The sequence below is a fragment of the Armigeres subalbatus genome, chromosome 2 (assembly GCF_024139115.2).
Source record: "Armigeres subalbatus isolate Guangzhou_Male chromosome 2, GZ_Asu_2, whole genome shotgun sequence".
Lineage (NCBI taxonomy): Eukaryota > Metazoa > Arthropoda > Insecta > Diptera > Culicidae > Armigeres > Armigeres subalbatus.
Window position 1 is genome coordinate 37,583,997 of NC_085140.1, and position 25,574 is coordinate 37,609,570.

The following is a 25,574-nucleotide window of genomic DNA, read 5'->3' on the forward strand; positions in this document are numbered from 1 at the left end:
ATTTGGCAGCAAGTCATTAGCTATTCTACACAGGAACTTGAATACCCACTAAAATGAATACTTTAGTATGTTTTCCCAAAGATGCAATAGAGTATTTGGAACCAATGTAGAAATCATTAGAAAAATCTCAAAAAATTACTTGTCAGATTCAAAGAAAAATCAAAAGACAAAAATTACTTCTTTAGATCAAAACAACTTCTGATTCATGGACATTAGGGTAAATTTTCATTCAAATATACTTATGACATTGAACAAAACCGTTGACGATATTTCAAAGTAGTCAATATGACAGCCGTTTATCAAATATGTAGTATGCATAAATATCGTTAAATCCCCTCCGCAATGCAGCGGAACGACGACGGAAACGGCAGCATGTCACAGTTAGTCAATATGTTATCTGTCAATCTTGCCGTTTCTGTCGCCGTTCCGCTGAACTGTGTTTGGGGCTAAAGTGACACAAAAGATAAATGTTGCACACTCTGTTCCTTTTTTTTTAATACTTTGCCTGGGAATCATCAGAAATCTTTAAAATTGTTTGTAAGAGAGATTACTATGTTAACTGTGTTTTTGTGTGGCCGGTTAAAAAATCGGTAGTTTTCGGTAGGAATTTTGAAAAATCTGTGGTTTTTAACCGTTCGTCTGTGAATCGGTAGGTGAGTCAAAAATCGGTAGGACTACCGAGAAATCGGTAGGTCTGGCCACCCTGCTCACAATAGCTTTCGAGAACGCATTTGGAACTCAACTCAAAATAATTTTATTCTAGCATGATTTTTGAAAACGTCGTAAGTCCAAGTGAGATACTCTCATTACCCTCAGTACACTCTCTTTTGCTAATAATAGGCTAGTTTTGGATTTATTGCAATATTTTAACCTCATCGTAATAGATAAATCTATTTTCTTTAAATTTGTGCTGAAACTGAAAAATTCGATGTAAATGTAATAATCGAAAGAGAAAGTAAACAAAAAGAGTCTCTTTTGGTCATACGATGTTTTCAAAAATCACGCGAGTATTGTTTTTGTTTTGATATTTCAATTTTTCTGTCTGGGAAACGAAAATATCTTCAAGGCTTTTATTTAAATTTAATATTGTATTTAGTATACAAATTCTAAAACCATGGATCCTGCATTGCTTCGTGAACGGGAGGCCTTCAAGCGACGGGCTATGGCTACGCCAACGTAAGGATAAATCTTATTCCAACTTATTGCAATCAACGTCAGTATTTACATCCAATTCGATTCTATTTACGATTTCTAGCGTCGAGAAGAAGGCCCGTACCGAACCTAGCTATGCCGCCCCGAAGGACATCAAAAAACCGAGACCATCGGTTGCCCCTCCTAAAATCGATGCCAACAAGTAAGTTCTTGAATGAAACCAATGAACGGCATACCCTAATTTGAATTTTCAACTCCCGTAGCTACAAGACAATGTCTGGTAGTTCCCAGTATCGCTTTGGAGTACTTGCCAAAATTGTAAAACACATGCGATCGCGTCATCAGGAGGGGGAAGATCATCCACTCACTCTGGAAGATATTCTGGATGAAACCAATCAATTAGACATAGGCTCCAGCGTGAAGTCGTGGCTCCAAACCGAGGCCTTGAGGAACAATCCCAAGATTGATGTAACGCCGGAGGGTCGCTACGTGTTTAAAGCGGTGTTCAAGATTAAGGACGGCAAAAGTCTGATGCGATTATTGAAGCAGCACGATCTGAAAGGACTGGGAGGGGTGCTGTTGGACGATGTTCAGGAATCGCTTCCGCACTGTGAAAAAGTGCTAAAAAATCGCGCCTCGGAAATAGTCTTCATCACGCGACCGAACGATAAAAAGAAGGTGCTGTTCTACAACGACCGGTCGGCGAACTTCCAGATCGATGAGGATTTTCAGAAGTTGTGGCGTGCCGTAACAGTGGACGCGATGGACGATGCCAAAATCGATGAATATTTGGAGAAGCAGGGCATCCGGTCGATGCAGGACCACGGTCCGAAGAAGCCGATCATTCCGAAGCGTAAGAAGGCGCAAGCCAAGAAGCGGCAGTTCAAGAAGCCGAGGGATAACGAGCATTTGGCCGATGTGCTGGAGACGTACGAGGATAATACGCTGACGCAATCGAATGCGGTGCAGGAGATTAAGCAGAAGAACTGAACATGGGTTGGTTTGAATGGCAGAAACTGTGATTCTTGACTGAATAAATTGGTATATTTTGAATGCGTGACACAAAAAATAGAGTATTGTAGAACAGCTGAAATTCTTAAACTTTTGATGATTTATACTGTGCCCAGTATGCTGCATCGTAGTGGCATTTATTGCATACATGAGGTCGTGTGTTTCAATCAAGTGTTTTATGGTATTCGTTTTATTATTTTCTTTATCATAGATACTTCCAGCAGCCCTATGCTGGCTCATCTCTTTCAAATTATTTGCTTTACTGCTTGATATTTACCTAGTTGATCAACTTTGCAGATAAAAAATAAATTCTTCGCTATGCTGAGCTTGTGATAGGTACCGTCAACTGGGGGGAAGATGATCATTTGATGTGTCAGTCAAAAGTGCCAATTTTTTTAATGAAACGGTAATCAACAATATTCTCCGTTCAAGTAATGTTACCGATAGGTAAAAATCCGAGTTTTTCGATTATAATCATGAAAATGTATTTTGTGGAAGAAAGAGAGTGATAGTCATAAATGACGTTATTTTCGTTTCAAATATTGACTTCGTAGACTTCTTTACGTAGTAAATTCAACATTCATACAAATAACCTAGTGTCACAGACAAACAGACATAACACTCGACAAATTTCCATCGTTCACTGATTTACTAGTCGCTTCAAATAATCATTAGTTGGCCAATCGATCAAGCGTGGCGCGCGCATCGGATTTGCTCGAGTTTGACGTTTGCACACTACTGCCATCTGGTTCGTGGTATGCCGAACTAACTAAAATCAACAGATGTCGTTAGTGTTTGAACGACGATGAATTTGATGAGTGAATGTTCAATGTGTTATGTCTGTTTGTCTGTGCTAGTGTATTTTGACTACTAGGTCATAATGATTTTAGTAGAGCTGTCTTGATCAACTTCACCCCAAACCAGATAATTCAAAAAATGTGTGATAATTTAATTCATTTTAATAAATGCGAACGCATTTCAGAAAACTGTTGTTGATTATTGCAGCGTATAGCAGTAGGGTAAAGTGCCCAACAGTGGACACCCAACCAATAGTGGACCCTCCAGCCATGTTTGCATTATTACAGCACAATGTAAACATTTTGCTATGAAATTCCATCGGGAGAACCTACCTTACAGTTCTATGATTTGATTAAATGCATTGGAATCGCTATGGAAAGTAAAAATAGATGATTTTTTACAATTCTATAAAAAATAAACACGAGAGTGTCCATTATAGGAATATTTTGGAGGGTCCATAATAGGAAAGAAGAACGTCCCGAAACGGAACATAAAAATCAAATGAAGTGTCGACTATAGGGAAGCAATTTCCTATTATGGACCCCCAGGGGGTCTACTATAGGGCGAATTCAGTCAGACTTTAAAATGTTAATTTCAACGAATAACGTCGAATATTTGCGTGTTTAATGTATGTATCGTGAAGAGGAGATGCAGAGCTTGATATTAGATATCACGCAGAATTAATATTTTGAAAATTTCCACTCCTTATGCCAGGAAGAGCAAAATTTCGCTACTAGGGGGTCCACTATTGGGCATTTTACCCTACATGGTTTGAAAATATTTGTTTCGATTTAAAATGTAAACACACATTGTTATTGCATGTTTTGTCTTAAAAATGATCATCTTCCCCCCAGTTGACGGTACATACTTTTTCCAACTTACCATTAACCGATTTAGTTCTTGCTGAGTCGCGTCTTTTTACGCTGCCTGCTAGCACGTGGCGTTAGACGATGCAAATGGACATAGGACATATTTACTAGCATCGCGGAGTAGCGATATCTGAAAATAGAAGAAAGCTTGATTGTCGTTTGAACTCACTTCGGTTTTCAACTGAAACTAGTGGATATTTAAACGTTAAGTCGTTTTTCAACGGATTCTGGAGATTTTGGTATGAATCGAACAGTTAACTCTCTAAGATTTTATACAGCTATTGTAAACAGCAGGGTAAATTGGCACAATTTGCCAATGAGGCACGGCGAATGAAGCTTGAGATCCTGGGACTGAGTGAAGTCCGTTGGCCAAACTTTGGAGAACACAGAACGCCGTCGGGACAAGTTCTGCTATACACTGGTTTACGAGGTGAACACGCTCCCCGGCATCGCGGAGTTGGCTTCCTACTAAGCACTCAGGCACACTCTGCGCTTATGAAGTGGGAACCTATAAGTGAAAGGATAATCGTTGCCAGATTTAGAACACTGGTCCGAAACCTTACTATAATCCAATGTTATGCGCCAACCGATGCTGCCGACCTGCAAGACAAAGTGAACTTCTACAGTCAACTCAATGTTGTCGTAGATAGAATTCCGAAGGGTGATATCAAGATCTGTTTGGGCGACTTCAATGCGAAGATTGGATCCGACAATTCGAACCATGAGCGCATTATGGGACGCCATGGTCTCGGAGAAATGAGCGAAAACGGAGAGCTGTTCGCAGAATTTTGTGGTAATAACGACTTGGTGATCGGGGGATCGCTCTTCCCTCGGTTCACAAGGCCACGTGGGTCTGCTTTACAGAAAATCAAATCGACCACATCTGCATCAGCCGAAAATGGAAACGGAGTACGGAATAAACGTATTGCCGATATCGCGTCTGATCATCACTGTCGTGACCGGAACTTCCAAGCTCCGATTGACGGAATGGTACCACCCGCTACTCGCCATCGGAGCGAATGCTGTCACCTCCGAACGACAATTCAAGTAGAGAGCAGTGCTTTCTACTCGAATTGTCCACGAGAATCTGCTTCCTCCAGTGACATTTCGATCAGCAGAGGGCGGTGCCACCCGCTTACTCACTGTCTACCAATGTCACCGGGAATTCCGCTGCTACTTGGACCTACTCCTGTAGGTCCTGGTCCCGTGATGGGCACTACGTTAAAGTAGTGTAGCCCTGGTCGATGCGTTTCCTCACATCTGCCAACTATTCAAATCTGTTCGATCATTTTTCTCATATTCATAGACATATGAGTCATGGTCCGTTAGTGATGAGTTAACGCTTCATGCATATCATTCGTACCTTGTTGCCATATTTTACTATTAATGCCATCGACTTGCATTAGATGACATTTAATTGCCTACTTCACGGTTGATTCCCAGCAATACGCACAGAGCTTTCATAGCTTGGTTACACCATACATTCAAGAGTTTGAGATATGAGAAGATTTATAGTTAGCCCCAAACTATTTTTTTAAGAGTTATCAAGTATGTTTAAAGGAACTTATGCTTTGTTATATTTTTTTTTATTTACTTAATCTCCAATACTACAATCCCGCTCACCTCTACTCTTTGAATCAATCCTTAGTAAAAAATTTCATTCATTTGAAATCCTATATTAATCAGAATTAAATCCAAATGCACTTAGAATTTTCTTATCATTCACATCCAATTCAACATCAATTTCAATCCAAATTCAACATATCAAAACTTTTAGTAAATCAAATCCAGTCGTTAAATATATTTTTTAATTTCCAACTCAACAGCAGTTAAACTTCAAATTGGCCATCAACACTCGATTTCAAACCAAATACCAAATCCAATCGATATCCTATCCAAAACCAATCCAAATTCAATTAAAAGTAAACCCAAATTTAATCTAAATCCAAATCCAATCCAAATTCGTTCTAATGCAAACCAATTTAAATCCAAATCCAATCGAAATCCAAATCCAATCCAATTCCAATACAAGTCTAATCTAAGGCAAACTTAATCCAAAACAAATTCAGTCTAATACATCCCAAATTCAATCCAAATCCAATCCAATCAAATTTAATACAATCCAAATCCAGAGCTTCTAATTCATTTCGATTTCTAATGTTCATCTATATCTTATCTGAATGCAAATCAATCTAAATCCAAATTCAATACAAATCCAAACCAAATCCAGTCCCAATCTAATACAATCCAAATCCAATACGAATCCAATCCAAATTCAATCAAAATCCAATCCAAATCCAATTCAAATCCAAATCAAAATTCAATTAAATCCAACCCAATCCAAGGCAAACCAAATCCAATCCAAATTCAATTTAATACAATCCAAATTCAGTCCAAATCCAGTCCAATTCCAAATCAAATTCAAATATAAATCCAATCAAAATACAATCAAAATCCAACCTATCTAAATCCTATCCGAATCCAATGCTTAATCTGCATAATCCAAATTTTAACCAACTTCAATGCAAATCCAATACGAATCTAATTCAAATTAAATTTAAATCTATTGCAAATCCAATTGAAATCCATTGCAAATTTTATTCAAATCCAATACGAATCCAATCCAAATCCAGTCCAAATACAAATCCAATCCAATGCAAACCAAATCCAATCCAAATTCGATCTAATACAATCCAAATTAAATACAAATCCAATTCAATTCCAATTCAAATCCAATTTAAGGCAAACCAAATCCAATACAAATTCGATTTAATAAAATCCAAATTCAATCCAAATCCAGTCCCAATCTAAATCCAATCCAAATCCAACACAAATCCAATCCAAATTGAATTCAAATCCACATCCAATCCAAATCCAATCCAAATCTTATCCAAATCTAATCCAAATGCAATAAAATTCCAATTCAAATCCAATTCAAAGCAAATCGAAACCAAATCCAATCCAAATTCAATATAATACAATCTAAATCCAATACAAATCCAATCCAAATCTAATACAAATGCACTCCAACTCCAAATCCACTCCAAATCCAATCCAAATCGAATCCAAATCTAATCCAAATCCAATCCAATTCTAATCCAAATCTGATCCTAAACCAATCCAAATCCAATTCAAATCCAATCCAAATCGAATCCAAATCCAACCTGAGTCCAATCCAATTCCAATTCAAATCCAATTCAAGGCAAACCAAATTCAATCTAATACAATCCGAATCCAATTCAAATCCAGTCCAAATCCAATCCAAATAAAAAAAATTCAAAACAAATCCAATGCAAATCTAATGCAAACCTAAAAAATAAATCCAATTGAAATCCAATCCAAAAAGAATATAAATTAAATTTAAATCCAATTCAAATCCAAATCCAATCCAATCCAATCAAAATTTAATACAATCCAAATCCAAAACTTCTAATTCATTTTGATTTCATATGTTCATCAATATTTTATTTTATTAATTAAATTTAAATCTATTGCAAATCCAATTCAAATCCATTGCAAATCCAATCCAAATTCAATATGAATCCAATCCAAATCCAATCCAAATCCAGTACAAATCCAAATCTAAATTCAATCCAATGCAAACCAAATCCAATCCAAATTCGATCTAATTCAATCCAAATTAAATCCAAATCAAATCCAATCTAAGGCAAACCAAATCCAATACAAATTTGATCTGATGCAATCCAAATCCAGTCCCAATCTAAATCCAAATCCAATCCAAATTCAATCCAAATTCAATCCAAATCCAACCAAAATCCAATTCAAATTCAATCCAAATCCAATCCAAATCCAATCCTCATCTAATCCAACTCAATTCCAAATCAAATTCAAATATAAATCCAATCCGAATCCAATCAGAATACAATCAAAATCCAATCTATCTAATTCCTATCCGAATCCAATCTTAATCTTATGCAAATCCAAATTTTAATCAACTTCAATGCAAGTCCAATACGAATCTAATCCAAATTAAATTTAAATCTATTGCAAATCTAATTCAAATCCATTGCAAATCTAATTCAAATCCAATACGAATCCAATCCAAATCCAGTCCAAATACAAATCCAATTCAATGCAAACCAAATCCAATCCAAATTCGATTTAATACAATCCAAATTAAATCCAAATCCAATTCAATTCCAAATCAAATCCAATCTAAGGCAAACCAAATCCAATTCAAATTCGATCTAATGCAATCCAAATTCAATCCAATTCCAGTCCCAATCTAAATCCAAATCCAATCCAAATTCAATTCAAATCCAATCCAAATCCAATTCAAATCCAACCCAAATCCAATCCAAATTCAATCCAAATCAAATTCAAATATAAATCCAATCAGAATCCAATCCAAATACAATCAAAATCCAACCTATCTAAATCCTATCCGAATCCAATCTTAATCCTATGCAAATCCAATTGAAATCCATTGCTAATCTAATTCAAATCCAATACGAATCCAATCCAAATCCAGTACAAATACAAATCCAATCCAATGCAAACCAAATCCAATCCAAATTCGATCTAATACAATCCAAATTAAATACAAATCCAATTCAATTCCAATTCAAATCCAATTTAAGGCAAACCAAATCCAATACAAGCTCGATTTAATACAATCCAAATTCAATCCAAATCCAGTCCCAATCTAAATCCAATCCAAATCCAACCCAAATCCAATCTAAATTCAATTCAAATCCAATCCATATCCAATCCAAATCCAATCCAAATCTAATCCAAATCCAATCCAATTCCAATTCAAATCCAATTCAAAGCAAATCAAAACCAAATCCAATCCTAATTCAATATAATACAATCGAAATTCAATACAAATCCAATCCAAATCTAATCCAAATGCACTCCAAATCCACTCCAAATCCAACCCAAATCGAATCCAAATCTAATCCAAATCCAATCCAAATCTGATCCTAAACCAATCCAAATCAAATCCAATCCAAATTCAATCCGAATCCAATTCAAATCCAGTCCAAATCCAATCCAAATAAAAAAAATTCAAAACAATCCAATGTAAATCTAATGCAAACCTAAAAAATAAATCCAATTGAAATCCAATCCAAATCCAATATAAATTAAATTCAAATCCAAATCCAATCCAATCCAATCAAATTTTAATACAATCCAAATCCAAAACTTTCTAATTCATTTTGATTTCATATGTTCATCAATATTTTATTTTATTAATTAAATTTAAATCTATTGCAAATCCAATTCAAATACATTGCAAATCCAATCCAAATCCAATATGAATCCAATCCAAATCCAGTCCAAATCCAAATCTAAATCCAATCCAATGCAAACCAAATCCAATCCAAATTCGATCTAATACAATCCATATTAAATCCAAATCCAATTCAATTCCAAATCAAATCCAATCTAAGGCAAACCAAATTCGATCTAATGCAACCCAAATTCAATACAAATCCAGTCCCAATCTAAATCCAAATCCAATCCAAATTCAATCCAAATCCAATCTAAATTCAATCCAATTCCAATCCAAATCCAACCCAAATCCAATCCAAATTTAATCCAAATCCAATCCAAATCCAATTCCAAGCAAAACAAAACCAAATCCAATCCAAATTCAATATAATACAATCCACATTCAATTCTAAGTTTAATTTCCAATCCACTGAAACACATTCAAATCTATTTTCAAACCCGATTCAATTTTAATTCAAAATTTATCTTAATATTATGCAATATAAATCATACTCTAAATCCATTCTTAAATGCAATTACAAATCTAATTCAATCCAAATAACTTTGTCGTTACATCTTTGCATATAAAACTTATGGAAAATATTTGATTTCCAAATCTAATACCCAATCTAATTACATATCCAATTAAATTTTTATTCTTAACACTCTTTCTGTCTCCAGCAGACACTTTTTTTTTAATTTCTCGACTCTCCGTCTATCTCCACCGGAGAGTCTTCTTTATCTTTAGACCTCCGTCTTCTACCACCGGGGTCTTTTAGTTTTCCTTGACTCTCCGTCTATTTCCACCAGAGAGCCTTGTTTATTCTAAGACCTCCGTCTACTTCTACCGGAGTCTATTTCTTTTTCTTGGCTCTCCGTCTATCTCCACCGGAGAGCCTACCAAACCTACCTTTTTTTTGCGCCATTGTCGTGACCGGAACTTCCAAGCTCCGATTGACGGAATGGTACCACCCGCTACTCGCCATCGGAGCGAATGCTGTCACCTCCGAACGACAATTCAAGTAGAGAGCAGTGCTTTCTACTCGAATTGTCCACGAGAATCTGCTTCCTCCAGTGACATTTCGATCAGCAGAGGGCGGTGCCACCCGCTTACTCACTGTCTACCAATGTCACCGGGAATTCCGCTGCTACTTGGACCTACTCCTGTAGGTCCTGGTCACGGGATGGGCACTACGTTAAAGTAGTGTAGCCCTGGTCGATGCGTTTCCACACATTTGCCAACTATTCAAATCTGTTCGTAGTAGTAGTAGTCAAGGATGTTAACGATCATTCAATAATTTGCGTTCGATCATTTAGTAGTTTGTCAATAACACATTCCAGAGACTGAATTTCAAAATAGGTTGTATGGTGGACTTCTAGTGCGAAGGTTTTTCTACAACTTTGCCTAATGGTTCGTTATTAGAATTCAACTATTAACGGAGTTAGAGCGCTAGTTGCAGTAACTCAAACTAAATGATTGGAATTGTGTTATCATTTAGTCTAAGTTACTGAAACTATAGCTATAACTCCGTTATTAGTGGAATTCAAACAACGAACCATTAGGCAGAGTTGTAGAAAAACCTTCGCACTAGAAGTCCACCATACAACATATTTTGAAATTCAGCTTCTGGAATGTGTTATTGACAAACTACTAAATGATCGAACGCAAATTACTGAATGATCGTTAACATCCTTGGTAGTAGTAGTAAAATTCTTCTTTATTTACACAATTTTTGTTCTACAATTATTTTTAACATGTACAGTGATCGGCCGGCCTGGCCCTCCAACTTCAATTTTAATTATTATTATTATTATTATTTTTATGTTTCTACTTAATTTTTAAAATATAATGTATCATGACGGCCTTCAGCAGGCGCTAGTGTGTTTTTTAAAATTTGATAACCTAACTACTATGTACACTAATATTTACAATAAAAATTTGATAACCTAGATTGGAACTAGCGCCCTAAGCGCTTGTTGGTCCGAGTGCAAGCAACGGACCCTAAACTTTTCTTTACACTCACCAAAGCGTTCATGTAAGGTTTTTATTCCGGCCAGACGGTGGACCTCGGATGTTCTTGTCCTGGGAGGGTGTTGAGGATCATCCTCAGGAATTTGTTTTGGACCCGTTGAAGTTTGAGGTGGTGGGTTTTAGCGCAGCTCTCCCAGACCGGCATGCCGTATTCGATCACAGGGAGGATGATTTGCTTGTAGACAGCAAGCTTATTTTTCAGGGACAATGACGACCGGCGGTTGATCAAAGGGTACAGTAGTTTCAACAAGACGTTACACTTTGTCACCGTTTTGTCAACCTGCTGCCTGAAAATAAGCTTGCTGTCGAGGGTCAAGCCAAGGTAGTCGGCCTCATTGGCCCATTCCACAGTCGTGCCATTGAGGATGATTTTACAGTCCCCAGGCGGAACAAGTTTAGGGGATTTGGAGTGGGGAAAATGATGACCTGGGTCTTCGCCGCGTTGATACAGATCTTCCAGCTGGTGAGGTACTCTGTCAGGGCATCCAGGCCTCGTTGGAGTTTTGCCACTAGCGCTCTGATCACTCTACCGTTGTAGACGATGGATGTGTCATCTGCGAACAGAGACAGAATGCCGCCTTCTGGAGGTTCTGGCATGTCGGAGGTGAACAGATTGAAAAGCAGGGGCCCGAGGATACTGCCCTGGGGGACGCCTGCGACGATGTTGTGCGCATTGGAACTCGCTCCGCTGATTGAGACCCGAAATGTCCTTGCCGACAGGTAATTGTTGATGATTTTCACCAGGTAGCTGGGAAGATTGTAGCGTTGTAGTTTGTACACCAGGCCATCATGCCATACATTGTCAAATGCCTTCTCGACATCGAGTAAGGCCATGGCGGATGTTTTCGAGACAAATTTGTTCCGTCTGAGGACGTTGGTAACTCAGATCAGTTGGTGTACAGTTGATCGACCGCGTCGGAAACCAAACTGTTCCTCGAGCAAGATGTTGAGATTTTCAACAGACTCAAGTAACCGGTGATGAATAGCTTTTTCGAATAGCTTGGATAACCCTGAGAGAAGGCTGATGGGTCGATAACATTTGGGAGAGGAAGGATCCTTCCCAGGCTTCCGGATGGGGATGACTTTCGCTGACTTCCAGGACGATGGGAAGTAGCTGAGCCGGAGACACTGATTAAAGATCAGTGAGAGGTGCTCAAAGAACGGAGCACTCATGTGTTTGAGCTCGAGATTCAGGATGCTGTCGAAGCCTGGGGCCTTCATGTTCTTCGACGATTTGATATAGGCCGTCAATTCGCCAGCTGAGATCTCCAACTCCTCCGAGAAGTCGTTGGGAATCAAATGGATGTTGTTTGCATGCTCGTTGACGGCTGCTTCGTGAGGACTGGTGATGTTCTGCCCAAGATTGTGTGAGCTGACGAAGTGACGACCTATTTCAGCGACCTTCTCTGCAGGAGTTGTCAAGCGATCCTTCGAGCCATTATTGTCTAGTGGGATCAAAGGTGGAATGGGCCGAGGCTTGGATTTTAGAATTTTGGTCATTTTCCAGAACGGCTTAGCATAATCTGGGAGAGTGCGGATCTTATTCGAGAAGTCGTTATTTTTGAGGTCCACCATTCTGGCCTTGATAATTTTTGTGATTCGATTGCAGCGTGCCTTAAGCTCAGGCAGTCCAGTACGCTGAAACTGCCTGCGAGTGACATTCCGCAATCGAATCAAACCTTTGGTGAGTGTATCGATGTTTAAGGAGTTGCTTACCTGCCGAGCCGTCGGTACGTGTTGCTCTCGGGCCGCCGTGATCGCCTCCTCGATAGCGCACAGCTGGCGGTCGATACTTTCCGGCGTCTCCGGACGCACCTCGTAGTCAACGGTGTTATCGACGCACTGCTGGAAACGCTGCCAGTTCACTCGGTGGTAGTTCCGCCGTAACTGCTGGTGCCGATTGACCGAGGAGCCCAGTTCCGCCACCACCGGATAGTGATCCGAACTGAGCTCCTGGTATACAACCGGCTGCGAGACGTGGTCACTCAGGTTTGTTACGTAGAGGTCGAGCGTTGCGTGGGCACCGGACCGACTCAGCCGAGTGGGGGAATCCGGGCTCAGGATCGTGTAGTGGCCTTCCTCCATGTCGTTGCTCCAGATGGTGCCGTTTCGATTGCCGCGACTGTTGCCCCAGGCTTGATGTTTGGCATTCAAGTCGCCGGCAATGATATACTGGCCTTGCCTCCGCGTCAGCTTGACGATGTCCCTCCGAAGGGCAGCCGATGATCCATCGCCGGCTTTGGCTTGCGTTGGACAGTACGCCGCGATGAGCGCGATTGTGCCGACCGAAGTGGTGATTTCGACACCGATGGCCTCGATGACACTGAGCTGGAAGCTTGGAAGCAGACGACAGTTGATGTTGTAGCGAAGAGCGATGGCCACACCACCTCCCCTGGTCGGCCGGTCGAGTCGCACGATGTGGAAGTCCGGGATGTTGATGTTCACCTCCGGTTTTAGGTGCGTTTCGGTGATGAACGCCACGTCTATTTCCTTCTCCTCAAGGAAATCCTTCAGCTCGATTGTTTTGCTCTTTAGCGAGCAAGCGTTCCAGTTGACCAGGCCCACCCTAGCAGCCATTTTCAATGATGAACATGCCAAGTGTGAAGACCTGGTCGAATCGGGTTTTGCAGCCGCGCAGTCGAGTGGCGAGCTGCGCGAAGATCGGCATCAGTTGCTCCGGAGTGTACAGCGGGGCTGATTCTTCCGGTGGGACGGCTTCGTTTTCCGACTGCCGACGGAACCCAGGAGGAGGAAGCGGGGGCCATTCGCTGGTGGGTGGTGCCGACGATGCTGGAGCTTGGACCGATGCAGCTGCCGCTGCCAGTCGCTTGTGCGGCTGTAGCGGTGGGAGTATTGGAATCACACGACGGGGAGCCGGGATAGCTGGAAAGTTCACCTCGTTGAAGGAATGGTCCTGGTGGAAGCCTTCTTCCGGATTTCCAGGAACTCGGCTCGCTTTGGGCAGCCCTTTGTGGTGGCCCGATGTTTGTCGCCACAGTTGGCGCACTTGGGATCGGCCACCTCCATTTTGTCGCACTCGTCAGTCGGATGGGGTTCGCCACACTTGTTGCAGCGCGGCTTCATGCGGCAGTTTCTGGTGCCGTGCCCGAAATTGAAGCAGTTGGTGCATTGCGTGACATCGCGGTGCACTGGCCGATATCGCTCCCAGTCAACGACGGTGTAATTTATAACGCCAACCAGCTTCAGGTCCTTCCAGGTAGTGGAGCCGTGCTCCAGATGGATCAGGTAAAGCTGGTCGCGATATTTCCTCGCCTTGTCGTGACGAGCGATCTTGTGGACGGCTACTGGCTTCAGTCCGCAACTTTCAAGCTCTGCTTGGAGCTCTTCCTCCTTCATGTCGTGAAGTCCTCGCAGCAAAGCCTTGAGCGGCTTCGTGCCGGGGTGGTCATGAGTGTAGTACTCATACTTGTGGACCTCGAGGAACTCCACGACGGATTGATGATGGTCCCTGTTGGCCGGCATCACTTTCACGCCTTCGCTGCAGAGCCGAAAAGTACATTTCAGCCCCTTAGCGATCAGCTGGCGAATTTTTGGGCGTAAATCCGGCGGATCGCCCTTCACAAACACGGGCGGGCACTTCTACTTCCGCTCCGGTTGCACCTGCGGCAGCTGCGATTGCTGCTTCTTCCATCAAGCGGCAACGGCGAGAACACGTTGCTTTGCAAAAGCTGCTTGGAGGGGTTACCCGCGCCTCCAAGAGCAGTGCGCTTAGGCACTTTTCCAGCGACCGAATCGGCCACCGAGTCTCCCATGACGGGTCCGGGAGAAAATAACGCCAACGCGACAAGCGAAAACGTAAACAGCGAAAGAACGAGAAAAAACACTTCGAAAAAATGCGCGAGCAAAAAACACGTCCGTACGTGTTGCTGTCTCGAACTGGAATGACAAATCCGTTCGGTCATTTTTCTCATATTCATAGACATATGAGTCATGGTCCGTTAGTGATGAGTTAACGCTTCATGCATATCATTCGTACCTTGTTGCCATATTTTACTATTAATGCCATCGACTTGCATTAGATGACATTTAATTACCTACTTCACGATTGATTCCCAGCAATACGCACAGAGCTTTCATAGCTTGGTTACACCATACATTCAAGAGTTTGAGATATGAGAAGATTTATAGTTAGCCCCAAACTATTTTTTTAAGAGTTATCAAGTATGTTTAAAGGAACTTATGCTTTGTTATATTTTTTTTTTATTTACTTAATCTCCAATACTACAATCACCTCCTCCACACCTGCGCATTGCGCGGATTCGTCGGCAGGAGGAAAGAGTTGGACGACGATTCAACACACGCCGACTGGAAGATGCCACGGTGAAACGGTCCTTCGTTGAAGAACTGGAGACGCGTGCTGCAGATATTCCGGAAGGTGGCAGCGTGGAAGAGCAATGGACCGCCATCAAGAATGCCTTCATCGCTACTAGCGAGAACAATCTGGGCGAACTGCCAAGCCAAGCCATCACCACCTCGGCATGGTTTGCCTAGGATCCGACGTATAACACGCGTCAATACCGAAGCTCCATCACTGCTAGAGATTCAAACAGCCATCCAAGGCATAAAATCGAATAAAGCCCCAGGGGTCGATCGCATATCAGCCGAGATGCTCAAAGCTGACCCCATGACATCCGCTGAGCTACTGCATCGTTCATTTCGTAATATCAGGGACACCGCAACTTTTCCGGTCGACTGGATGCAAGGTTTCTTAGTGAAGGTGCCCAAAAAGGGTAACCTGACTGTATGCGATAACTGGCGAGGCATTATGTTGCTGTGTACCGTTCTCAAAGTTCTATGCAAAATTATCCTAGTGTGCTGCACGATGGGGTCTTGTCCGACCCTATCCGGGTCGCAGCTGGTGTGAGGCAAGGATGTATTCTATCACCGTACGGTTCCTCATCGTAATCGACGAGATTCTGGTAGATGCGATTGACCGTGAACCAAACCGCGGGCTGTTATGGCAGCCTATAACCATAGAGCACCTAAACGACTTCGATGACTTTGCACTCCTCGCGCAACGGCGCTCTGATATGCAGAGTAAGCTCAACGACCTTGCCGAGCGCTCCTTTTCGGCAGGTTTAGACATCAACGTTAACAAAACCAAACCGTTGGATGTAAACACGGTGACTTCTTCCAGTTTCACAGTGGCTTCCAATCTTGGTAGCCAAATGGCGTCAGACGGCGGTACCAAGATCGACATACGCGCACGGATCAAGAAAGCAAGGGCTGCCTTTGCGAGTTTAAGAAATATCTCGAAAAACAGGCAGATAAGCACCAAAATACGAATTTTCAACTCTAACGTGAAATCTGTGCTGTTATACGCTAGCGAAACATGGTGTGTATCAGTGAAGAACACTCAACGGCTGCAGGTGTTCATCAACAGATGCCTGCGGTATATAATTCGGACCTGGGGGCCTCACAACTGGATCTCAAACAACGAGCTTCATCGTCGTTGTCACCAGCAACAGATAGCAACAGAAAGTCGGGATCGGAATTGGGGCTGGGTCGGCCAGCGAAAACGAAATCGGTAGGGGCGAAAACGAAATCTTTAAACAAGCATTAGACTAGAACCCAGCAGGTCATCGCAGCAGAGGCTCTTGGCGGTGAAGCCTCAATAAAGAAATAAAAGAAGTCGACCGAAATCTAACCTGGCAAGCGGTTAAAGCGATAGCTGGGCAACGCTCAGGATGGAGATCTTCCAAGTTGGCCCTTTGCACCACCGGAGGTGTACAGGATTCATAAGTAAAAGTAAGTATTGTAAACAAATGATTTAATGCATTTGTTTACAATACTTACTTTTACTTATGAATCCTGTACACCTTGAAAATAGTTAAAAGCATTAAATCATTTGTTTACAATACTTACTTTTACTTATGAATCCTGTACACCTTCGGTGGTGCAAAGGGCCGACTTGGAAGATCTCCATCCTACACCTGGAGATCGCCACTGCAGACAGAATCACAAATCGACCACGTTCTGATTGATGGACGGCACTTCTCCGACATTATCGACGTCAGGACATATCGTGGCGCTAACATCGACTCTGACCACTATCTGGTAATGGTTAAACTGCGACCAAAACTATCCGTCATCAACAATGTTCGGTACCGACGACCGCCGCGGTACGACCTAGAGCGACTGAAGCAACCTGATGTCGCCACTGCATACGTGCAGCATCTCGAGGTAGCGTTGCCGGAAGAGGGTGAGCTCGATGGGGCCCCTCTTGAGGACTGCTGGAATACAGTCAAAGCAGCCATTAACGACGCAGTGGAGAACAACGTCGGGTATATGGGTCGAAGTCGACGGAACGATTGGTTCGACGAAGAGTGCAGACAGATTCTGGAGGAGAAGGACGCAGCGCGGGCGGTCGCGCTGCAGCAAGGTACCCGGCAGAACGTGGAACGTTATAGACGGAAGCGGAGACAGCAGACCCGCCTTTTCAGGAGAAGAAACGCCGCCTGGAAGAAGCGGAGTGCGAGGAGATGGAACAGCTGTGCCGTTCTCAAGATACACGCAAGTTCTATCAGAAGCTCAACACATCCCGCAAAGGCTTCGTGCCGCGAGCCGAAATGTGCCGGGATAAGGATGGGAGCATCTTGACGGACGAACGTGTGGTGATCGAAAGGTGGAAGCAGCACTACGAGGAACATCTGAATGGCGCGGAGAGTACAGGCAGTGAAAGTCAAAGCAGCGGAGGAGATGACTACGTCAGTTCAGCGGACGATGGAAGCCAACCAGCCCCCACCTTGAGGGAAGTTAAGGATGCCATTCAACAGCTAAAGACCAATAAAGCAGCTGGTAAGGATGGTATCGGAGCTGAGCTCATCAAGATGGGCCCGGAAAAGCTGGCCACTTTCCTGCACAAACTGATTGTCAGAATCTGGGAAACCGAACAGCTACCGGAGGAGTGGAAGGAAGGGGTTATATGCCCCATCTACAAGAAAGGTGACAAGCTGGAGTGTGAGAACTTTCGAGCGATCACCATCCTTAATGCCGCCTACAAAGTGATATCCCAGATCATCTTCCGTCGTCTGTCACCATTAGTGAACGAGTTCGTGGGAAATTATCAAGCCGGCTTCGTTGACGGCCGCTCGACAACGGACCAGATCTTTACTGTACGGCAAATCCTTCAAAAATGCCGTGAATACCAGGTCCCAACGCACCATCTGTTCGTTGATTTCAAGGCGGCATACGACAGTATAGACCGCGTAGAGCTATGGAAAATTATGGACGAGAACAGCTTCCCTGGGAAGCTTACCAGACTGATCAAAGCAACGGTGGATGGTGTGCAAAACTGTGTGAAGATTTCGGGCGAACACTCCAGTTCGTTCGAATCTCGCCGGGGACTAAGACAAGGTGATGGACTTTCGGGCCTGTTGTTCAACATTGCGCTAGAAGGTGTCATGCGAAGAGCCGGGTGTAACAGCCGGGGTAAGATTTTCAACAGATCCAGTCAATTTATTTGCTTCGCGGATGACATGGACATTGTCGGCCGAACATTTGCAAAGGTGGCAGAACTGTACACCAGCCTGAAACGTGAAGCAACAAAAGTTGGACTGGTGGTGAATGCGTCAAAGACAAAATACATGCTTGTGGGCGGAACCGAGCGCGACAGGGCCCGCCTGGGAAGCAGTGTTACGATAGACGGGGATACCTTCGAGGTGGTCGAGAAATTCGTCTACCTCGGATCCTTGCTAACGGCTGATAACAATGTTAGTCGTGAAATACGAAGGAGCATCATCTGTGGAAGTCGGGCCTACTACGGGCTCCAGAAGAAACTGCGGTCGAAAAAGATTCGCCACCGCACCAAATGTGTCATGTACAAGACGCTTATAAGACCGGTTGTCCTCTACGGACATGAAACATGGACAATGCTCGAGGAGGACTTGCAAGCACTCGGAGTATTCGAGAGACGGGTGCTTAGGACCATCTTTGGCGGTGTGCAAGAAGACGGTGTGTGGCGGTGAAGAATGAACCATGAGCTCGTCCAACTCTACGGCGAACCCAGTATCCAGAAGGTAGCTAAAGCCGGAAGGGTACGATGGGCAGGACATGTTGCAAGAATGCCGGACAGCAACCCTGCAAAGATGGTGTTCGCTTCCGATCCGGCAGGTACGAGACGGCGTGGAGCGCAGCGAGCGAGATGGGCAGACCAGGTGCAAAACGACTTGGCGAGCGTGGGGCGTATCCGAGGATGGAGAGATGCGGCCTCGAACCGTGCATTGTGGCGTCAAATTGTTGATTCAGTGTTATCTGTTTAGATGTTAACTGAATAAATGAAATGAATGAACTATTGAAAATCCAATTTCGACAGGTAGTGTTTAAATTTCACTTTCACAGTAAATTGCCTATATTTCGGCTATAGACGAATCCAAGTAAAAATAAGAAGAAAACACACGATGGTGTTAACTTTGACAGATCCTACAGCACAGCATAGGGAGATCATTTTAAAATGCTTATAATAAATTCTAGACAAAGTGTAATTAAAATCTGATTGATGTACGGTACGGAAAAAGTTCTGAATTACATATCTGGAAGCTTATCTCAATTTTTTGAATATTTTCCAAAAATGTGTCTATCATACAGTTCGGAACTTTTTCCGTATCATACATTAATCAGATTTTAATTACATTTTGTCTAGAATTTATTATAAGCATTTTAAAATGATCTCCCTATGCTGTGCTGTAGGATCTGTCAAAGTTAACACCGTTGTGTGTTTTCTTCTTATTTTTACTTGGATTCGTCTATATCCATCCGTTGAGTTCAGTGCGAGATTTCTCTTGTTTCGAACAGCAGAACGATGGCGCGATCGGCCGAAATATTGTGTTCTGCATTGCGCGGCCGGTAATAAAAATCAGTTCAATGCGAGATTTCTCTTGTTTCGGACAGCAGAACGATGGCGCGATCGGCCGAAATATTGTGTTCTGCTTTGCGCGGCCGGTAATAAAAATTAGTTAAGTGCGAGATTTCTCTTGTTTCGGACTGCAGAACGATGGCGCGATCGGCCGAAATATTGTGTTCTGCATTGCGCGGCCGGTAATAAAAATCAGTTCAGTGCGAGGTTTCTCTTGTTTCGGACAGCAGAACGATGGCACGATCGGCCGAAATATTGTGTTCTGCTTTGCGCGGCCGGTAATAAAAATTAGTTAAGTGCGAGATTTCTCTTGTTTCGGACTGCAGAACGATGGCGCGATCGGCCGAAATATTGTGTTCTGCTTTGCGCGGCCGGTAATAAAAATCAGTTCAGTGCGAGATTTCTCTTGTTTCGGACAGCAGAACGATGGCGCGATCGGCCGAAATATTGTGTTCTGCTTTGCGCGGCCGATAATAAAAATCAGTTCACTGCGTGATTTCTCTTGTTTCGGACAGCAGAACGATGTCGCGATCGGCCGAAATATTGTGTTCTGCATTGCGCGCCCGGTAGGCCGGTAGTTAGTTTGTACTACTTTTCGCGCCCGATTCATGGCTAGGTAAAATCACTGTGTATAAAGAATGGCACGGTCGTATCGCTTATCAGAGTGAATCCAGATCCAACGATGCCTACTAATTAACTGATAATCCTTCCTGTGGTTTTTGTGGAGACGCAGAGGTAAACACGGTCTTCAAATAGCAAAAACCACCTACTAATATTCCTTCCTTCTTCCTAACTGACTACAAGGACGCGGCCGGCGCCGTTATTGATCATTTTAATTTTGGAGTCACTGAAACTTGCACACTGAGAATGCTTGAACAATCCCAGTCAATCATTCAGTTGATTCTTTGTGCAATTTCACTGATTCTGGTCAATCACGGAGTAGCAACCATAGATATGTGTAGTCAGTCAAAGCTAAGCTAAGCTAAGCTATTTCGGCTATATCCATCCGTAATGAAATGCACAAAATAAATGAATTTCGCTTCCACTATGGAACTATACGTAATTCTACGTTCAATTTGCAGTCGTGTCTTTAATACAGCCTTCTACTTTTTAATCCCAATGGATCTTCTGCTGGTCCTCCGGAAGATACGGAACCAACGGAACACCGGTGAAAATAGTCAACTTTCTCAATAAATGGAGCGATGTTTCTTATAACAAGTCTTACAACCCTGGAGTAGTGAAAAAAAACTCTAAATCCATCTTTAATTCCATGCGGCTCTATGGGTCAAGAAAAAAATGATTTGGAATTCTCCCACTTAGCGGCGCTAGTGTATATGAAAATACCAGTTTGGTTTGATATCTCGGGATCTATGGGATTTAGGAAGTTTCCGTCTTCTACAAAATTGTTCGAGGATTGGAAACCAATATGTTGAGAAACTGAATAATTTAGAATCCATCCGCAAGGAGGCGCTACTGTATATCAGATATCAGTTCTTCGATATCTCGGGATCTGTGGGATTTAGAAAGTTGCCGTCTTCTATAAACTTGTTCGAGGATTGGAAACAAATATGTTGAAAAATTGTGAAGTTTAAAATTCAACCGTAGAGTAGTACAGTCGCCTCTCCACATCTCGATATTGAAGGGACCATCGAGATAAGGAAAGATCGAGGAATGAAAGGAAAATTGAAATGGGTACTAGATCGAAAAATGCTCGTTGTTATGAAAAACGACAACATCATCTCTTGTTTTTGATGTATTTGTTATTGACCATCTTTGGTACCCAACTAACATTTAATGTCGATGTAAATGTTATTTATCAGCTTTTGCAAACTGTAGGTTTGGTCTCAGGTCCTTATCCGCCGTGATGGGGCCGCCATCTTAGCTCTTAGAGGTCTACTCTCTATTTAATAGCCCACCCGGTGTCTATGGTATAATGAACAAAATACAAATAAAATACACAAACACTTTAAAGAGTTTTTAAAAGTTTCTTTTAATATTTGTTATAAATGTTCAGGAATCATTCTACTCAGTGTTACACTTGAACAACGCAAACAATCAATCACGATTTTCGTGAAACGAATTTAATTTGAATCGGCTGATCCGGTTGGTTGATCAACTTAGTCTTGATATTCATTGGAACATGACCTTTCCAATCAATCTCGTACGATCGAATCAACTAAAAAATTCAAAAGAATCATTTTCATTCACGTCTGAAATAGGATTATATTGAATATACTCTTTCATACCCTCAACAGCAGCACCAACATGTTCTGCTCTGCCATTCGGCGGGCAATACACGACCGCATGCCATGCCCAAATGGCAATACCAGGTGAGGATTGACGTCCTCTTTAGTTTTGCGCATCCATCTCTCCGGAATGAATTTACTGGCATTCTTGAAATACTGTTCCTGGCGACAAGATACCAGATTTTGGGTCACCACGACGGTCCCTTTCGGCACGCGGTAACCTCCGAGTACGGCATCCTTGTTTAGGATTCGTCCGACCCCGATCGATATTGGATTGAGACGAAGAGATTCCTTCAACACGGCGCGACAGTACGACGCTTCAGCTGTGAACGGTGAATAGTTTTGAAATACAGTTGAAGATGTGTATTGAGAGTTTGTCTGAGATTACATACAGTTTAGCGCGGAAGCTTCTATTTGACATTCCCATGGGTCAGGCAGGATTCTGCAAGCTTCTTGATAAAGTTTGTCTTGAGCGTCCGGATTGAGACATAAATGGTACAGTGCAAACGCTGTCGTGTACGAAGTGGTATGCACTCCGGCCAAAAGTAGATCAGCGGCCATGCCGATGATGTCATTCAACTCGAGATTAGGATTTCGCAAATATTCTTCTAGGAGTGATCGCGATCGGTGGCTTCCCGATGCAAGTTTCTGTTGATCTTCATCGAAATAGAGTAATTTTTCCGATACGAGCTCAACGGCGGTCTTTTCCATAAACTCTTGTGCTTTCCGAAGTTTTCGATAAGCCGGGGTCTCGAAGTATTTCCACAGTTGGAAGCCCTGGTCGGTTGGCAGGATACTTTGGTTGGTAATCTCGGCAGATTCCATCAACCGTGAAGATAAAGAATTCGGTTTCATTTGTTCATCTGAAAAACTTTCCAATCGAACATCGAAAGCCATCAAACAGACCACTGAAAGGGATAACGTATCACAAATAATAGTTTTTCAATGAAATATTCAATTATCAGTAGTAATGTTAACCGAATCCTACATTCCAAATTAAGTCTTGATATAGCGGGCATGAAATCGGGAATACAATCCTTTGTGGTTGTTTTCATGCTGGCAACGAACTCTCGGGTAACTTTATCTGTCAAAGACAAGAAGTTTCTCACACTCTGCGGAGAGCTCAAACCTTTTTGCAACTCCGATCGTATCTTCCACCATTCGATTCCATTGCTGAAAGTACACAAAACAAACTGAAGGATTTTGAATTTCAAATTACGCAAATGCAAATCTCACGTCGCTAACAAACCAGCCGTTCGATACACATTGGGACGATCTCTTCGGTATTTGGCCAGCGCGGTGTGACTTCTGCGCGAAGGATAGATTCCGGGCGTTTTGTCGTTCAGCACCGCCGCAATGTCGTTTGGGTCATACAACCAAACGATGTCTTGACCGGGCACCATCGTTTCTCGCACAATGGGGCCATATTTTTCGTACTTATCTTTACCGGACTCATGTAAGGCATCGAAGCTATAATTTCCTAAAAGTATTCTGGCAGTGTCATCGATGTACAGATCTGACACCTCACTTACCAATTCCAGGAATGTACTGATAGATATTACCAAGTCCAAATGGGCCGCGAGGACCTGGGATATCGTTATACGGCTTTGCGGATCTAATAACATGACAAAAAATATTGAATACATATTTATACATTTTCAACAATTATAGTTATTATCAACAAATACAAACTCCACACTACTGACTGCACATGATCTTGAAGTGATCGAAGTAACACTTTTAAGTTTCGATTTTGCCGAGGATAAGATCATATTCATTGAAAAAAATGCCTAGTCTAGTAACTTGAAATTGAAATTCTTGCAACATCGAACGAGCGATAAAGAGCACCAAACTCGATCGGACACATACCCAACCGGCGACTAAATTGATCAGCGCTGAGAAGCTATCCGCATGAAATAATGCTCAAAACAGAAGTGAAGAATGACCAACACCATTTTACTTTCACGGATGTATGCACGCTGTCCAGAACTGAATCGAATAAGCGGCATCTACTTACACATGAATCACTGATAAACTACCAGCTGACCAGCTCATCCATTCAACTCGGTGTCAGTGGTGGTTGGTAGGTAAGTCAGGCTTTTGAATTTTTCATCAGTTGGTAACCAACGTAACCAACGATGATCGATAAGCAATGAAATGTGAGACGATGGAATTATTCGAGTAGAATCATGCTAATAAGTTGTAAACGCAGTCCAGATCTGTTCACATGATGTTCGAAATTTAGGAGATAACTTACTTAAATTGTATGAAAAACTCATCTCGTTCGGAAGGGATTTAGATAAGCTTCAAATTAATTAAATATTTTTGGGATCTTTAGATTAGGGATCGGTAAATAGATAGAAAAATAGATAAAAAAAAATAAATAGATAGAAAAATACTATCTAACTTGACCAAAATTTCATAATCTAATAACGAAGCCACCAGACTGCGCAAATCACTCAAAAGTCATTTTCCGCCTCACTCAAGTGATATTAACTATACTGCCGTAATCTGAGAAGCGCCGTAAGCGCCAAGCCAATTTACAACATGCATGTTTGTCATTTTTCTGTTAAAGAGCTCGATGAGTACTACTCGTTTACACCATTTTTGGAAAATGGCGCATACGTCACTTTTTCAGATTACGGCAGTATAGAGCCCCATCGAATTTCGCATCTTCCAACTTTCATCGAATTGTTTCAACAACAAAAAGCAATATTTAGCATAGGTCAGAGGCGTCGCGTCCGCATGTGCAACCTGCGCACTGTACAGGTAGCAATTTTGTCCGTAACATTTGAACTCTTAATAGATTTCTTGTCATTCTTATACAAATACTTGAATTATGTGCATTTGTCATATGTTTAGTACAAATTTAACGATTGAGTATAAATACATAATCGTAAAATATGCACGGAATTTTTACAGGCGACATGTGATATGAGGCAACCGAAATGCTACGATGGGGGCGCGTTATATTTTACTCCACGATGCCGAAACGACGACGAACGCCACATGTTATCCAACACGTGCACTTTCAGCAGAGAACGGATTGCCATGCATTATTTTGTATGTCAAACAGTTTCATTTCTACTCTCGGTGTGATCGGACGTATTATCCACAGTGCTTTGTACTTGAGATATTGTTTCGTTTCTCTATTGTTCCTCTTGATTTCTTATCGACTGTTAAACTCGCAGCATCGATCCATCACCGGCAGCCGCTGGTCATAAACGGAATAGTTCCGTTGCTACATCAGGCTGTGAGGAACCAAATGGACCTCACCAAAAACGTCGCCCCCTCACGGATTCTCGGAATTCTGATTCCTTGATTAAGTTTTCGATCATGGATAAACCACTCTC

The 25,574-nt window shown here is 42.2% G+C and overlaps 2 protein-coding genes across 2 annotated transcripts; one reads left to right on the forward strand and one right to left on the reverse strand.

Moving 5' to 3' along the window:
* The first annotated feature begins 974 nt into the window (after positions 1 to 974).
* On the forward strand, positions 975 to 2,305 carry LOC134214273 (general transcription factor IIE subunit 2). The gene is made up of 3 exons (XM_062693678.1): positions 975 to 1,176; positions 1,256 to 1,354; positions 1,416 to 2,305. The coding sequence occupies exons 1-3, from the start codon at positions 1,115 to 1,117 to the stop codon at positions 2,140 to 2,142; spliced, it is 888 nt and encodes a 295-aa protein (XP_062549662.1). The 5' UTR covers positions 975 to 1,114; the 3' UTR covers positions 2,143 to 2,305.
* A 19,641-nt stretch (positions 2,306 to 21,946) lies between these two features.
* On the reverse strand, positions 21,947 to 24,117 carry LOC134214274 (cytochrome P450 302a1, mitochondrial). Its single transcript, XM_062693680.1, has 7 exons — positions 23,914 to 24,117; positions 23,754 to 23,836; positions 23,458 to 23,701; positions 23,210 to 23,394; positions 22,614 to 23,129; positions 22,222 to 22,544; positions 21,947 to 22,151 (listed from the first exon to the last, which is right to left on the reverse strand). Exons 1-7 carry the CDS (start codon positions 23,997 to 23,999, stop codon positions 22,035 to 22,037), a joined length of 1,554 nt encoding a protein of 517 aa, XP_062549664.1. The 5' UTR covers positions 24,000 to 24,117; the 3' UTR covers positions 21,947 to 22,034.
* Positions 24,118 to 25,574: the final 1,457 nt, after the last annotated feature.

Bases quoted from the DNA above. Each gene is read 5' to 3' on its own strand.
- LOC134214274 (XM_062693680.1), bottom strand. From the start codon at position 23,999: ATGAATATGATCTTATCCTCGGCAAAATCGAAACTTAAAAGTGTTACT. The intron at 23,702-23,753 runs GTAAGTGAGGTG...GAATACTTTTAG, and splicing joins TCAGTACATTCCTGGAATTG to GAAATTATAGCTTCGATGCC. The intron at 23,130-23,209 runs GTAGGATTCGGT...TATCCCTTTCAG, and splicing joins ATCAAGACTTAATTTGGAAT to TGGTCTGTTTGATGGCTTTC.
- LOC134214273 (XM_062693678.1), top strand. From the start codon at position 1,115: ATGGATCCTGCATTGCTTCGTGAACGGGAGGCCTTCAAGCGACGGGCT. The intron at 1,177-1,255 runs GTAAGGATAAAT...TACGATTTCTAG, and splicing joins CGGGCTATGGCTACGCCAAC to CGTCGAGAAGAAGGCCCGTA. The intron at 1,355-1,415 runs GTAAGTTCTTGA...CAACTCCCGTAG, and splicing joins CCTAAAATCGATGCCAACAA to CTACAAGACAATGTCTGGTA.